This window comes from Synchiropus splendidus, chromosome 7, assembly GCF_027744825.2.
Source record: "Synchiropus splendidus isolate RoL2022-P1 chromosome 7, RoL_Sspl_1.0, whole genome shotgun sequence".
Taxonomy (NCBI): domain Eukaryota; kingdom Metazoa; phylum Chordata; class Actinopteri; order Syngnathiformes; family Callionymidae; genus Synchiropus; species Synchiropus splendidus.
This window is the reverse complement of record NC_071340.1, coordinates 27,612,570-27,629,703: the sequence shown is the minus strand read 5'-3', so window position 1 is coordinate 27,629,703 and position 17,134 is coordinate 27,612,570. Positions and strand designations below refer to the sequence as shown.

Sequence of the window (17,134 nt, the reverse complement as noted above, 5' to 3'; positions counted from 1 at the left end):
ACTCCCCCTGTCCCAATCCCCTCCCTCCCTCCTCTGCTCCCTCTTCTGCCGCCACCCTCCCACTAATAACCCCTCTCCCCCTGACACACACACACACACACACACACGCTTGTGCCACTTGACTATCCGTCCTAATGATGACCGCTGCCTTGGCCTCACAGCACCATCAACCGAACAAATACACCACAGCACGGGATTATATGACGAGCGCAGAGTCCACGGCGAGTTTGGAAGTAGTTTTTACTTTCGGTTATCTAGCTTTATGACGAGCAGAACACTCATACAGCTAGATAACCAAAGATAACAACCAACTCCTCTTTCTTCTTTGCCTCCAGCAATAATCCACTCAGGTCCGGCCATGCTGACCCTCTGTGCCGGCACCACGCACTCCTCTGTTCCCTTCAGTCCAACTATAGTTCCACATCTTTATGCGCTGATAAGAAGCGCTGTTTCCTCGGCGAGGGGACGCGTAAAAAGGCACGCAGATAATCCCGCCGTTACTGTCATTTTCTCTTGACGTTAAAGCGCGTGAGTGAGTGGAAGCGGCTGGTTGAAAATCGCGGGTAAAGTGCAGCCATCCTTGCGCACGGCCCTCATTTGCAATGCAAATACTTGGAGTCCCACAAAAGGCTCTTTGGCCTGCGTGAAGTCGTGGTGGAGGCGGCGGCACAGATCCTGCGCGGCCGGCGGAGGAGAAGAGACGCTGCGAGAACGGAAATCCGGCTTCCCGAGGCAAAAGCAAGGCATCAGCGACGCCGGGAGTCACCAGTGATGCTGGGCTCCTGTGGACAGAGTTGGCTGGTCCGCTCACATCCGTGAGGCTGAAGCAGGATGGTGAGGCTCCACGTCCGTCCGTGGCGGCGGCCGAAATATGGACCAACCCCGGTCAGGTCAAAGGCCGCTGACCACCAGCATGTAGCAGCGGTGATGTCATGAGCACATTTGCAAATACACCCCCTCCTCCTCCTGCTCCTGCTCCTGCTCCGGCACATCTTCATCCACAGCGATGCTGCTCCGCTATGTCCGCTCGCCTCCGCACACACACACTCGGGGACGACAATGGACGCTCATTCCACGGCGACTGCGGAGCTCGAGACGCGATCACAGGTTAGAAAGGCGGCGGATCGTGGAACAGCAGCCGCAGCACAGTCCGCGTGTCCACGTATAACGCGCTCACCAAGCGGAGTTACCGTCGAAATCCTCTTCTGATTCTGAAGTGTGTGTGTGTGTGTGTGTGTGCGTGTGTCGCATCCAGGTGTCGGCTCCGGCGCGCCTTCACCAGCGTGTTCACCCACTCGTGTTTAGCCACCGACGGCTCGGAAGACATGGGGCCAGGCGGTCACTGGTGTGACGGATCATGCGCAGGAGAGCGCGTCGGCAGGTCGCTCGCCCGATTTGGGGCACAACTTTGGATCGCGCCGCTGCATCGCCCGCGCGAGGAGGGCAGCGTTTCGCCATCACACCTGGTGTTTTGGGGCGCATTTCCAACATCACGTGTGGTTCTCCGGCCGCGTCCCATTGACGTTCACGCGTGTTCCGGTGGTGGGCGGAGCCAATCTGACGGGGCTTAATTGAACAAAGTGAGGCCCGAATTAGAGTGAAAATCCAACCTGTCGGTTTGAAGCGACGCGCCTTTTGACTGTGAGAACCTCCGCCAGCAGCAGCAGCCACGTGACTCGTCAAGCAGCGCGCTTCATTTACCGTTCGGCATTTTGTTCTTATTTCATTCTGAAATCTGATTATCACAATAGTAACGCCGTTCAAGCGCTCGTTTAAAAAACAAAAATAATAATAATAATAATCATAATAATGATGGAGTTTGCATTGAGGCGGCTGAACAGAGCGAGCTGCCCGATGAGATCATTAGGCCATTAATTAAGCTGGAGGAGGCTTCAGAGCGGGGCCTTTCATCGCAGGCCGGACACGCGGATGAGCTCGCTCCCGCACAAAAGGGCAAACGCCGGGCTCCAGAGTGCAGCCCGGTGACTGCAATATGACACGGCAAGCACGACAAGTGAAAGGAGCAGTGAGTTGAGGATGAACCGCGGGATGGAAAAAAGGTTCCAGCTCAAATCCGAGCACCCCCACACCAGAAGTCCGTTCTAGCACACACAACTTGGATGAGCAGAAAACTTGGACTTACTTCGCAGAAGAGACGCGCCGCACCCGCCGAGCGAGGAGCGTCCGAGCCCCGCACAATCCTGCGCTGCGCGTCCGTGCGCACGCTGAGCAGGACGGAGGAGGACGGCTCCCTCAAATATCCCAGCCGTGTGGTCTCGGGTGGGTGGCGATGAGGGGCGGGAGTCGCCGCCGCACCGAAGCCCCGCTCAGTATCCCAGCGGCTGACGGAGAGACGCGGAGCGAGAACAACTTTCCCATCAGCACAACACTGGAAAAGTGGACGCACTGTTGAGTTCTCGGCAAGTTTTTTTTTTCCACGTTGGATGAGCAAGAGGAGGGGTGACGATGATGATGAGGAAGAGGCGGGGTGAGGTGCTGGGGTGCGCGTGAGGAGGAGGCTGGCTTGGATTTAAAGTCCATCCTTCTGTGAGAGGAGAGGACGTGCTCTGAAACCCAAAGTTCCACGGGCTCTTTTGTTGCGCGCACGGACTGAGGAAGCATTGTTTGTGGCGTGGACCTTCTCTCCCTCCTCTCCCTCCACCCCCACCGCAGCTCCCCCCGCAGCCCCTTTTGACCAGGTTAGCAAGTGAGTGAGTTGGGCGGTAATGAATTTGCTGCAGGCGCATCGCTAACACACTTTGACAAACGGAACGCGTTTACAGCTTCCAGACAGAGGGAACGGGGATCACTCGAAACACGCGATCGCCCCACAAAAACTGCAGAATCAGGTCACTCATGAGGAGAGACACAAATCCTGTTAAGCGCCACACAACACCGTAACACAACTTTTCATAACACATCAAACGGCTGCTTGTAAGGAAAAAACCTCTCAACTGTTGGTGATAATTTGGCGAATTCAATTCACTCGGAAAAGGCGTTCGTTCCTCACAGACTGGATCTACTGGCTTTGACACCCAATAATACACTCACACACAATAATAATAATAATAAAAAGAGTCGGCGAGTGCATTTGTGACTTCCGCCCTGACTCTATAGCGGCTCGGTTGACCCTTCTGGAGCTGGGCTCCAACACACACAAAACACTGGAAACACCTTAACGCTTTTTCCCCCCCAGCTTTAAGGTGTTTCCATTATTCTGTGCAACCCCTGTAAAGTGTCTCATAAAACCATCGAGTAATAGTCATTTGGAGTCACCAATGTTGATGAATTCATTGCGTCCACGTGTAGCGAGCCGTGGCTTCCTCTTTGATCTCTTGAACTTTGACCCCGCTGATCCAGAGTGGGACTCTGAATACTCTGAAGTTGAGGGTGTTTACTACGATAGTTAGAAACAATTTGCGACACACATCGGCTGCAAGGAGAGGAAATGTTTTGCGTGTGCAGCGATGTGTCCTGAGCTCATGCGTCCGGGTGCGTCTTCTGAACATCGGTGTGTGAGTTTAGAAGAGGCAGCAGAGAGGAAACCAAACTCTGAGCTCCTCCAGTGGCGGTTCAGATTTGAGGGTGATCGTTGGCGCCATGGCAAACAAGACGAGCCGACGTGGTAAAGACGCGCGCCACATCCACCCTCCCGCTCTTCTGCCTAATTGCAGGCGTTTCTATTAGACTGAAGGTGGTTCATTTTTAGCAGCGGCGCGTTCACGTCCAGTGACGTCAGCGGCACATCAGCTGCGTGCAGCCATATTTAAATACATCAAGGCAATTAGCGCCTCCAAATATGCAAATCGCGCTGGTGACAGAGTCCTGTCCGCCCGCACGCGGACTGACTTCCACTCCTGCGAGCGGGCCGAGACGTTAGCCCACTCTTTTTTCGCTCTCCATCTGTGCGTATTTTCACAGCATTTTGCTGAATCTGTGCAGGACAGCACCGCGGGAGCGCGAGGACCAGGAGCCCTTCTTAAATCTGCGACTGCGTTTGCTCTGGTGTGGGTATTGTTTCTATGTGTCTTTATCTACGCTCTTGGTGAAAGTGACGCGCGTTTTAACAGCATTTATGCGACAGGTTCGTGTACTTACAATGGCAATAACCAGACTTCCAATGTGCACTCGGGCTGTTGTTTTGAGATGTGTCGGGTATTTGGATATTCATCGTGTATTTGTCCCACATTTAATCAGGCTGTCATCTGAATACACCAGTCAAGAGCGTGCATGAACAAAGAGCTGCGCACAAAAGAGCGGACGAGCGAGGACCGACTTCTCTGTCCTCAACAGCATAATGTTGTGATCAATGTGTTGACCGCTGGATTCTTCTGCTCACTTCGAGGTAAATCCAGTGACGCATCCTTGACATTTACGCATTTCCCCGTGAACGCGCAGCAGTGGATCTGCGTGCACAAACACGCTCATGCGCACGACCTTTACATAGAAAAGACGCGGACGAATGTCTATCAAAGCCACGTTCTTCCTACAGCCTCGATGACTCCCACTCCAACTAGAAGACGCAGCCTCGCACTCACCTCAAAGCCCGTGCGCAGCCTCCTCTGCGGCGGCCGCTCTTCGGCCAACTTTACCGAGCGCACAAACTTTCTGCGCGCGCCCAGAGTAGACGCAGTCCTCTATAGGCTGCTCCCCTCGACACGGATCCCTGCTCTCGAGCTGCGTGGGCTCAGCAGCGGTGGTCAGCGTGGCGCGCGCGGAGATATCCACATCCTCAGGAGTCAACCATCCCCGGGGCCGCGGGATGTCCGTCACATCCATTTCAGAAGACGCGCGTGTTGCCCGCCTTTCTTGTGATGAGGGTGACTGTCAATAACGCCACGACGCCCAGAGACATTTCCCCGCTGCATGGTTTAATTATAGCGCGGTTCAAACTACTCTTTCAGAGACTTTAATCCGCACTGAACACGGGAGAGGAATCAAGAGTGGAGAATCCGTTATATCCGAGTCTAGTGACACGTCTTCTATTGGGATCTGTACGAATATAATTCGCAAAATAAAAAATCAGTGCGTAATAATAATTTTAAAAAATCAGTGCGTAATTACTGCTGAAGAAAACGTTTGGTTGAGGTTTCAAGCACAAGTCAGAAGAGCAAACGCCTGTGGTGAAAGCTCCAGCTCAGGTTTATAGCAGCCGACACTCCAGTCGTTACTGCGCGTGAAAAAGCCAAGTGATACATAATAACATGTAACTACAATAAGACAGAAAATAGCGGGAGTTTGGTTTTGCTTCCACAAATGTAGTAGATTGACCTCTTAATTATTCACCAGTGTCAGCGATGTTTTGCCGTCGCCTGTTGTCGGTGCATGTCATGGAAGTGAGTGTGACGCGGTTTTACGCACATATCGCCGACTACTGTGACAATATCGACCTGCGATGTGAAACGCATTGTACGGCTGAGGCTCCCACCAGATCAAAGGTCCGTGCACTGGTAACAAATGGTCCTCCTCCGCTCCTCATGGAGACGCAGAACTGTGCTGCTTCACCTTCGTGACGCGGCCGTGAAGGTGAGCAGCGCCGCTGCTCTGAGCGGCTCAAGACTGACATCTAGTGGCCAGCAGGGGTATGACAGCAGCGAACCGGGGTTTAACCAGGGAAGTAAAGAGGAAATGGACTCGTTTAATTCAGCGGACTGAAGCATTTGGAACACGTTGCGATACTTTATTTGCTGAAGTCGTGCGCTTAATTCGCTTTAATGAAAGAAGACAAAATTCAGTCCGTTATTCCATGTCGTTCGTGCTGCGCATGAACTAAAACCGTGTGCGTGTAACGTGTCATTGACACGCGCAGATGACACTATTGACAGGTGACCCACGTGATGCCGCCGCCACAGTCACTCCGCCGCGTTATCGCCTTCACAGCAGCGCGCGGCCTCGCCACCGCGAGTCCTCTGTCGTCATTTGTTGCGTCATGGGTAGGTGACGTCATCACTCCAGACTGTGGGGTCAACCGTGGCAATTGCACCGATCGAAGACTTTTCACTGACTCTGTAAACATCCTCTTTTGAAACGAATGTTCTCCCATGGCTGAGGGTTTTGGTTTCAATTATTCATCATTATTTCAACACGGATGTATAAGGACATTCCGAGGTGAAGCGCGCACATGTGGAGCCGTGTATCTGGTGAGGAGAAACCTGTCAGTGGCGGTGCTGACGGGATGACTTTTCATCCGACTGATGCTCCACAATAAAGTCCGATCACATCGTGACCGAGCGCCACGCACCTTCTTACACTTGCGGTTCCGTCTCACGTCAGGACCGTTCTCCCCTCCATGTCACTGTGACAGGAATCGACGCTCTGCTCCCATGTGTTTGAACAGTCGTCTCCAATCATCTTCCGCGCTCTTCTACGACTCACGATAGTAAAGTCGACACGGTGCGAGGCCCCGCGCCAGTGAACCACGCGGTGTATTCTGCTTTAAAATGTAAAAAACAAAACGGTGTTTCTAAATATAATATATAATAAATGACACACGCTGAGACCAATGTGGTTTGAATTAAAAGGAGAGACGGCGGAATGATGTAGTTTATTTTTATTGTTTAACGCGCACTAATGCATAATGAAAACGACGACTCTCGATGATCGTCCAGTCATTATACGTGATGTTTGTGGAATTATTGGCATTTGTCAGGTGTAGAGAAATCAAATTTGACCTTGAGCTCTTCAGTTCATGGTATTAAATAGAGAGATGGAAGCTGGTCTGACTCATGCTGTTGTCCATGTGATGGAGCGAAAAGGCCTCATGGTTGATTCACTGGTGTCTGACTGTGTGTGTGCGCGCGAGGCAGAGAGAGGACAAATGAAGGCACACCAAGTCGGAGTCAGGATAACTAAGAAAGCCAGTAGTTTTACTGAAATTTCTGCAAAATACATATATAGCCGCTGCCCTCCAGCAGAGGAGACTTCTGATTCCAAACCCCGAAACGTTTCCACTACATACAGCTGAAACAAGTCCCTTGAGCTCCAGAGACGTGGATTCCTCCAGTTCTCTTTGTCCCAAGTGGCGACAAAGGCCAGCTTATGCCGCTGAAAGCCGCTCTTCCACACATTATTTCCAGAAAAACCAAAAACAAGAGAAAACAACTTCCCCCATTTAATATTTATACAGGCTACATTTGACACTACAGACGGACTTAAAAACATATCACTCTTTTTTTTTCTTTTTTTTTTCAAAGACACCCCTTTTCCACTTGGAATACAACTTAAATAAACCACAGATGTCAGTGGAGCAACACAGAAGCCCAGGTGAGTGTGGGGCGTCATTATTACACATGGCTGTACAGGTGTGGATCACCTCCCCTTTGCACTGCAAGTGGCTTCTTCAAAACACGCGCCGCTGAGGTCCTTCAAATGGATCTTTTCTTTTGAGGTACCAGCATTTTAATCTCTTATGAACAACTGATCAACAGATGACGGAAAGAAAAGGCGTCATATTTGTCCACAGTCAAAGAAAAGCAAATGGAGGAACAAGCTGCGTCGTCTTTGGTTCAAATCAAAACAGTTAAATTCACCACCAGAACATCTGATCAAACTACACACTGCACACTGTTATTGATAGATATTATTATTTTTTGTCTGATTTCCTTTGAAAGCAACAGAACTGTGAAGCATCTTCGACGATTGTACATTTCAGCGCGTTTATTGTTGCAAAAGAACATGAATGAAGGTGTGAAAATAAAAGTTTACAACACAGAAATGCCACTGGCTTTGGTTTCTCCACATCCACCATCACCTGAAACACGTTTTTTTTTAGATTTCCTCAGCCTTTTTTTTCTATTGAATTCAAATAAAAAAGAAGAGTAGAACACTGTCATCGAGGCTCTGCCCCTGTTCGACTACACAGACTGTATACAGCAATAACATAGTGAACCTGCATGAAATATGCACATAGAAATATCATTAACACTTACGTGACAGCAGATACAGGAGTTGGAGGCAGAGAGATATGTGGCTAGTTTCATTGTTCAACAGAGAAAAAACAAAACGCAGAGGAAAAAAAAACAGCTAGTCAATCTGAAAAATAAACATTTGTGCTTCTCCCACACCAGCGTGACTCGCTCTTCCGGTCTGGAAGGTGAAGGGCCACAGCGAGGGCCATCCAAGTGCGGTTGACACTTGTCCTGCTGCCTCCCAGGAGACAGACGCTGGACGCTCACGCTGGGATTTCACGACGAGAGCCAGGCAGCAGCCTGATCTGTCGTCCGCTTCCTCACTTCCAGACCTTGGGCCACACCTGGCCCTCAGACCTGCCTCTTCTCTCCCATCCCAGCTGGTTGTACGCGACCAATCGCTGCCCTGAAAAACAGGGCCGCCGCACACACCCCCTCCCCACCCCCCAAAACAAAATCATGATATAGATTTATATATTAGAAAGCTATACACAAGCATGTTAATTTCACAGATTTTTTTTTTAAAGATTCTTAATATTACCGTTATTATATACCATTAGAAATACACGTTTGATAACAAACCTCTACAAAGATAAAACCGTGGAGCAAAGCATCTCAGTCTGTGTGTGTGTCATGGCGTCTCTTTCATCCCCATCCTGCCTCTTATTAGCAAAGCTATCAAAAACACATTCTGGCTGATAGAAACTACAAAAAGCCACAAAAATGCTTTGCATCATATTCCTTCATATGAAAATATAAGCAAGTGTATCGTACAACTGTTTTTTCGTTTCTTTTTTCTTCCTTTTTTGTTGTCCTTTTGACAGTTTTTTTCCTAACAGTAATACTGAAGAGTTAACACTAGATCCAGAGTTGTCCTGACTGGCTCTCAGATCTGAAGGTGGTCCTGGCCCACCCTCCCCCCCTGCCCTCCCCACCCCACCCCCCATTACCCGCACAATCCTACAAAAACGTTGCATAATTGTGTGTCATTTCATGAGAGAATAAATCCGGTTTGCCTGGCAACGTGTCCGAGACCCCCTCCTCCCCCCCACCCTCTATTTACATAAATACGTTGAACCTGCAACATGACATCCTCTAACGTGGAACACAGCTGTCGCGCGGGACAGAACTGCAGAGGCGGTGTTTAGCAGTGAAACTGTACACGTGGAGCGCCGGTCCACTCAAGTGCTCGGGCATCTGACGCACCCGACCGTCGCTCTTCTGTTGGGTTTGTCTTTTGGTTCAACAGTGACGCACCTGCGATGACGTGTGTGTGTGTGGGGGGGGGGGGGGGGGGGGGGGGGGGGGGGGAGGACCACTGAGCCCAGACGTTGAGGTGTCACAAATAAATGCTCATATTTCATGGTCGATGGGCAGGTGACACAAAGGCAATAAATAATGTCGTGGCGCTCAATTGAAATGGACTGTTTAGAAGCTGTTGAATGGCCGGCGGCGACGGCGGGTGGAGTACCTGACTGTTTCTGAGGACGCACATATGTACACACACACACACACAAGTGCGCGTGCCCAGATATATGCAGCTGTCACCCTTTTGTCCACACACTTGTGCATAGTTCCCAACCAGAAAGTCTGGCTGCCCCCGCACCACCCCACCGGCGTCTACACACGTCCAAGCTCACGCACGCACACGCACGCACGCACACGCACGCACGCACAGCTGAAATCCAAATGAGAGAAGGAGCAGAGGGATGTGGGGCGAGGTCCGGCGAGCGGCCGAGGGTCGGGGAGGTGAGCCCAGAGAAGGCGGAGGGGCCTTCTGACTGGCGGCCCCGCGATCATGTGGCCCATCCCTCCGACAGCCGCACCCTCTTGAGGGAGGGGCTCTGGCGCTCGTCCAGCGGCGGGCGGGCCAGGCCCAGCGGCGAGTGGAAGTCGCTGCGGTGCTCCTCGCGGTCGCTGCCTTCGTGGGAGCTGCTACAACTGCTCAGGCTATCGACAGGGGAGCGCCCCGAGTCCTGGCGGGACGAGGGGTTCTGAGGAGGCGGCGCCCCGCCTCCGTAGCAGCCGGGCGTGCTGCCCGTGCGATCTCTAGGGGGTGAAACGGGTTCGGACTTGATGTGCAGGCTCTGAGCCGAGGGCAGGGAGAGATTGGACCCCGGACACAAGTGAGAGCTGGAGCAGTTTCTGTAGGAAGGGAAGGAAAAACGCACGGTGTTACAGAGTTGCAGAAGCAAAACATTCACCGTACAGAACAGCTGACACCAACACATCAAGTTATCATCATCGGCCAGAGGCCGCACCACGCGCTTCTCCTGCTCAGACAGGCCAGCAGGTCTGCATCTTCTTCACGTGGTGAAGGTGGGGAGCAGCGCGGGGCTGCCGGCCGGTGAGCCAGGACCACTCACCCCAGCTGTCCCAGGGCCGAGTGCTGCATGCTCTGCAGGTGCTGCTGCTGCTGCTGCTGCTGCTGCTGCTGCTGCTGCTGCCAGCCGCTCATGGAGCCCAGGTGAAGAGAGCTGCCGCTGTTGAAGCCGGAGAGGGACGACAGGTCCGCGCTGTTCAGGGAATACTCTGCAAACACAGCAAGCACGGGACAGTGTCACGCGAGGGGCGCTGGAGGACCGGCGCGGTGCGATGGCGCCCTCTGCTGTTCGGCGGCAGGACACTCAAGTGTGAGGAGGAGCATGACGGGGTCCAAAACAAAGCCCCGTCCTGCTGCCTCAGCCCCGGACACGGAGCAGGTGTGATGAGCAGCTGAGGGACGCACCGTTACCGTAGGAGGTGGAGATGGCCGACGGGTATCCGCCCATGCCCTGGCCCGGCAGAGTGGGGGTCGCCACCGACACCACGGGCGTGGCCAAAGACTGGGCCGACTGGGAGTTGTTGATCCTCTGGTTCTGTGGCGGAGAGAGAAGCGGCGTCAGAGACACGTGGAGCCACGCGATACAAGTGGCTTTTCCAACAGCTGCGGAGGAAAGTCACGCGATAACAACTTCTGGGAAAATCAATCACTCACGCACACACGCAGCACGGCTGAAGCCCGCCAACTCGATCATTTACCAGCCCCGTCGCTATAGTAACAGCAGCCATCGCCACGGCAACGCAGGGCGGCCGTGACACGTGGAGGAGTCTCAGCCAGACAAAGGTTTCACACACGCTCAGGGAGCGACCGCAGCGTCGTGCACAAAGGTGGTCTCGTGTTCAAATACATGTGGAGTGATTCTGCGACCGCATGGCGTTTGTTCACGGACAGAAGCTCCCTGCAGGGAAGGAGGAACTCTGCGGAACCACAAGGTGGCACTGCGAGTCCTGACGAGCCGCTCTGACTCGCACCTCGACGCTACAATTGCCTTTTCTTTTCTCAATCCTCTTTGTTGAAGAAGTGATTAGACAAAAGTTGAATAAAGGTCATCTCTCCAATTCCACTTCACTTGGTTAATTGTTACTTTGAAAAGTCTGCCACGAATCCTGCTGCTTTTTGTCACGGTGTCTCAGAAAATCAGTGAATTATCTCACGCTGAATCTTCCTTGACATTTTGTTCATACAAATGAACTCATTTCAAACGAAGGAGAACAAGGTTCACCTCCGCGTTGACCATCAGGTAAATCTGAAACGTGTCTCATTGAACCCGGTGTCAGTCTGACTTACCAAGAGCAGATCAACATCCTCAGACTGGAGGCATAAAAACGGCGATGAGTTCAGGTGAATTACAGCAGTAACTAGGGATCGTCGTTTGGAAGCAACAGAAAAGTTCTACAGCGAGTGAGAAAGGGACAAGACTTTGCAGGGAAAGCTTCAGCACACACACCAGAGTGAGACGCCGCAAAGCTGGAAATCACAACTAAAGCGAATCGAAAGCAAATCGAGCCAAGTCTGGAGCGAACGGAGAAGTAGGACATGAGATGGAGGAGCTAATGGGATTCGGGAATATGGAGTCGGATGGGTGTTGGGCAGGGATGTGACTCACAATGGAGGGCATGTTGCTCTTGGAGCCGGGAGGGATGAGCACACGCAGGTCAGGCTTGCGGTTGTTCATGCCCAGGTTCATGGGCGGCGGCGACTTGGTCTGCATGTTCTTGTTCATCCCGGCCGGGGAGACCAGCAGGCCCGGCGAGTTACGGTGGTTCCCATATCCGTTTCCTGAGGAGGAAGAGAGAGGAGGTCATCTTCACCAAATTATGAAGACCATGCAAGACTCCAGAGCACAGTCACGGCCTCAGGACCGGAATCGGCCGGCACACAGGACGAGACCCGTACTACACACCTGCAAGTTCTTCAGCTCACGCCAAAGTCAGAAAAATGAAAAACCAAATCACTGGTCTCACAGAAGATGGAGGTTTGAGTTTGGAAACAAGCGTGACCACCAAAACACGGGGTGCAGACGGACTCATTCACGTTGGAGGATTTGGGATGGCAAATGTTGCTGTCTCTGTATTGGTTCACGAGTGAGGGTAGGATGGAGTGTGAGGTCCACAGATGGATCGGCAATGGTGAAGAAAGAGCTGAGCCAAAAGCCACAGCCTGGGATTTGCAGGTAGGTCGAGCGCAGTCACCCGTGGGAGACTGGTAGCAGAACTGCTGCTCCTCCAAATTGAGAGAAAGCAGTGTGGTGGAGTACCCGGTGCGAGCCCAGCTGGGAGAGGGTCAGTACTCCCACAGAAGGGCTGGGCCTCTGTCATCCCACCCTTGGACCCTGGACGCTCGGTCACTGTCTTGTCCCACTGCTGAGACTCGCATGGAGAAAGACATGTGGCTTCATGTGGCAGAAGGAGACTCAGTCCAAACCTCACATGCAGCGCATTGCATGAAACCAAAGGAAAAGAGCCGTGAGCCACTCAGAGCAGCCTTTAGTTCAGATCTCAGGACAGAATCCAGAAAACTCTGAGTGCAGAACAGGTGTTTGGTGTCTTCAGACCTTGAAGCACAAGTGGCTCGTCCAGGTCTGCCATGTGGCCGGCAACAGGTTGTGAATCACGTCCAACCATCTCATCATCGCTCGCTCCACCACAGGCTGGAGGGGGAGCCGCCATGTCAGCGGCAGAGCCAAACCTGCACTTTGTGGTTTCTGCAGACAAAGAGCCTCGGCGTCTACAAATACATGTCCCACCAAACGCGGGCGCGTCCCTCACCCCCAGTGGTGAAATCCCAGCAACCTTCTCAGCAGAGTGAAGCCAGCGACAGGCTTGGCTCCGCCCCCTCCACTTCCCTCGCGCCTCCAGCGGCAGAACACACGAGCTGCTGTGTGGACGTTGCCACTTGAAAGACGGGCAGGAATTACATGTTAGACATAAATGAATTTCCTAATCATATACTCCGGGGGGGAAAACGAGTTGCAGATGTCTTCCTGGGTAATTTCCCCTGCTGATCTTTGTTTAATTTGAGAGCAAGGGTTTTGTTGTTTTGAAAATGAAAGGTCTGAAAAGCTCAATGTGAACAATCTAGAGAGCCGACGAGTGCGTGAGGAAATGAGGCTGTCAGACAGGAGGAGGCGCGCGTCTACAGTGGGACCGGCGGCGCGGCGGAGTTCGCCGGCGTGGATGGTGTTCAGCGCCGGTCCTGCCTGAGCTCATGTGACGGCGGCCGCTCGGATGGATACACGTGTGTTTTGTATTAAACGCCTCTCTCAGCGCACATTAGCCAAGAGGCAGCTGCCTCTTCACTTTTCCCGCTCTTTCATTCTCACGCTTTTGCTTTTGTGAGATGGAGTGGCTGCATGTGGAGATGGATGAATGGCACCGCACACACTCTCACACACACACTTTAGTAAATAACCCAGCAGGAAGTACGTCAGTGTTTCTGTACGGATGAATCCAGCAACAAGAGACGTCGGCTCGGAGCGGCCATCTCCAAGCCTTTGGTCAAGACGACTGGGACGCCTTCAATCGGACAGCTGCGTGGAAGTGTCGGCGTGAAGAGCGGCTGATTTGGCCGCGTGGGAGCCACTCACTTTGTTTTGGCGAAATCCCAGAATTATGTCACTGCGGACGCCAGCGCCAGGTTCACGCCGGGTGCATTGGTCTAATGGTTCTGCAGCTACAACGCAACAGGCTCTGCCGCGGCCCGATAGAAAGGAAACGTTCATCATCGTCACCAACCACCGTTGTAATGGCCAAACAAGGCACGAGCTCGAGTCAGAGGTCTCCATTGTGAGATTGTGAGATGACGCTCGCGCTGCTTTGAAGCCATCTTGTCTGGCCAGGATTCTCTCACCTTTCCTGAACGTTGCCTGACATCACAGGTGGGGAGTAACCGCTCACTTCCCAAGAACTGGAACGCACCGTCTGTTGGGTGAATTACCGCCTGGCGGAGGGAACGGGGCTTCACAGCGTCGTCGTAGGCGCATCCTTCCGCCTCCATGTCCAAACTAGCTATCCCCAGTCTGAAACCCTGGTTCTCCTTTCTAGTCTCAATCCGTTTCCCATCTAGTTTCAGATCCAAAATCCAACCCCCCAGAAGAACAGCAACATTTACGTCCAGTCCAGGCCACGGCGCAAAATCCAATGGATGCGGCGACGATGAAGATGAGGACTCGGCGTGTGCGTTGTTCCTCTTGCTCACAGACAAAGAGAGATGTGGTTCAACCTTGGCACTTCACTGTCCCTGAGCCAATGTCTGATGTCCTGTGGTGGTCTCACTGGCGAGCCCTCTGCTTCTCCCCGTAGAGACACATTCTTCCGTTAGCGGTTTGGAACTGAGGCGGTGGGTCGGCCGCCAGTGCAGCGGCTGCTGGGCGAGGGATCAGAGAAGAGGAGCCGGGAGTCATTGATGTCGGAAGTGACAGCAGTTTCTTGTTCATTTGTCACAGGGCTGTGCTGATCGCAGCAGATTTGACAGCTACATAATTGCAAGAGCGGAGGTGGGAGGTGTCTGAACCTCTGCTTCATTCCGTCTGGTTTCTCTCCGCAGCTTTGCTCCCTCCAACCAGCAACGGAGTTGACAGATTTAACACACACGCCGCACAGAAGCCAACCAAAAAGCACATCTCCATTCAAGTGCCATTTAGTCTGGCGGTTGTTCCAAGATGGAGCCGTGCAAGCCAGCGCAGTGCAGCATGGACGGACGGATTCTCTGTGTTTTCACACCTCAACAAGTTTCTGTCATCATGTGAAGGAAGCGTTCCGGGGCAGAAAAGTTACAGGAGTCATTTGGCTTTCTGAGAGACTGAAGCTCATTTCCAAGTGTATCTTCTGGACACCTCCCTGGTCAGCTCTTCCAACCCGAGCCTCAGAGTACACTGAAGTCTCTCGGCAGGTTTGGGGCGGCTTCTCTTTGACCGCTGCCCCCACGACCTGCTCATGGATCAGCCGACGTATCTTGACTCTTACGGGTCGGAGCCCAAACGCAAAGAGGACGCTAGGGACGCACCAATTGGCTGCTAGAGTTGATGATGTCACCATATATATTCTCAGTGGGGAACACGTTACACATTATATTTGGTGACATATTGAAACTGAAGAAAGTTTCTCTTGTAAACAATAAATGACAATTGTTTCTGTATAATGGTAACATGTCATTTTCATGGTAACACTTGGGACTGTGTTCAATGCTCTGGCTGTCCGGGAACTTTTTCTCTCCACTCACTCAGTGTTGGTCTATGAGCTCAAGAAGCAGCAGTAACGACTGGCAACCTATTTGCTGGTCATCGTCAGAACCAGAAGGCTGAAGAAATACAAAAAATATATCTTAAAACCACAGGATTTTAAGAAGTTTAACAAAACGAATAAATAGAACTTTGTTTGAAGCTAATAAAGAGTTTGGGCTTCAACTGTTGCAGTGCACGTTGGGCTTCTTTCTACGAAGGGTGGGAGTCAACAGGGACGGTCACGCATGAAAACACAGTGTGAACGTTTCAGCATCACCTATCATGATGGTTTCACTGCTCACATTTTCACGTCCACAGTCTGATCCTGATCCTGTGAAGAGTGACTTGCAAGCGTCAGGGACGAGGAAGAGGAGAAGCTGCATGTTGCGGGAGGCCCTTGATACTTCTCCATCAAACCCTTGATTCCCAGCGCGGCGCCTCACGGTGGTCGTCCATGTGCAAGGGTTTGCCGAGGATGGGAAGGCAATTAGGGAGGAAAACAGCGCTTGTAGACTGAGGCAGCTTTTAATGGGATTTAGACATAAATGACTTCTGAAACGGTGGCAGACTACAGGGGGACCCCAGGTAATACTAGTCCCAGGTGGGAACATCTCTGAAAGCTGTCACTTTGTCTCTCTGCAGACGCTGGAACTATGACACTTTGGAAACAAAGAAGGCTCCTTCCTGCCTGCGCACGTGCGCGTGTGTGTGAGGCAAACACACTTTCATCATTTCGACAGAGAGAAGACGGGCACTCGGGGCCAGACGCCGCGTCTCAAATCGTTCAGACTTACAGTAGTTAAACAGGGCCCGGCTCACACTGAGTCACATCGTTACAAGCGTTGACCGAGTTCACGAGCAACACCATCTGTTTCACCACCGCTGGATGTTAATCACCCGCCCGGCCCAGTTGCCTCTCTCTGTGCGATGCAAGAGAGCATTGAGTCAGATCTTTTAGCATGCAGCATGAGTCTGTGGCGGCCGCCGAGCGACACGCAGCGCTCACACTGCGCCTCTGTTCCCTCGCCGCCGCGACACAAAGACCACATTTGACGGCCGCTCAGCAGCACGCCGCTCCAGCAGCACACGCCGCAACAAAGGCTTGTGTTGTCCGGCCGTGTGCGAGGAGTGACCAGACAGAGGAGCCCCGGGGGGCCAGACGGGGCCGGGGCCGTTTCACACCGTCCAAAAATGCAGTCCAACTTTTAACCCCGTGACACGAACGTCACGTTGCCCTGCTGAGGAACTGGACGTGAACTTCAGCGCCATAACCCACGGACACGTCACGCGTCCTTCACGCTGGATTATGATGACAACCCCCTCAAACGCTGGTTGATTTCTCAATACAGACCGAACCTTTTTCTTTTTTTTCTTTTGAGTCAACCCATCTTCCTCGGCTCTTTTCAGCAGCACGGAGGCTCAGTGTGTCACAACCCCAGCGCCGGACAAACACTCCCAGATGCTCTCCTCCACCACTAACATCAACAAATCACGGAAAGAAAAACTCCACTTGGTTTGAGGTGACTGTTAGTCATGTGTTTTATAAGCCCGAGTGGGTGAGTGGGCACAACATGTGTGTTTGATAGCAGACAATTCTGAGGCCGTTCTTACCAGCACTGGTGCCTGCGCCAGTGGTGAGGTCAGCGCCCATGAGGCCACCTGAACGATGAAAGAAGAGCAGAA

The 17,134-nt window shown here is 52.4% G+C and overlaps 1 protein-coding gene across 11 annotated transcripts in view; it reads right to left on the bottom strand.

The window, feature by feature from the left end:
- Positions 1-9,218: 9,218 nt before the first annotated feature.
- Positions 9,219-17,134, bottom strand: part of mef2cb (myocyte enhancer factor 2cb) — a 55,470-nt gene continuing 47,554 nt past the window's right edge. For 10 of the 11 annotated variants that reach the window (XM_053871907.1, XM_053871906.1, XM_053871908.1 and 7 more), the window contains 5 exons: positions 17,063-17,110; positions 11,837-12,009; positions 10,636-10,765; positions 10,274-10,439; positions 9,219-10,052 (listed from right to left, as the gene is read on the bottom strand). In XM_053871907.1, coding sequence (XP_053727882.1) covers positions 9,704-10,052; positions 10,274-10,439; positions 10,636-10,765; positions 11,837-12,009; positions 17,063-17,110 — 866 coding nt within the window. In that variant the 3' untranslated portion in view covers positions 9,219-9,703. The remainder of the gene's footprint in view (positions 10,053-10,273; positions 10,440-10,635; positions 10,766-11,836; positions 12,010-17,062; positions 17,111-17,134) is intronic. The other variant, XM_053871911.1, reaches the window with a different exon arrangement.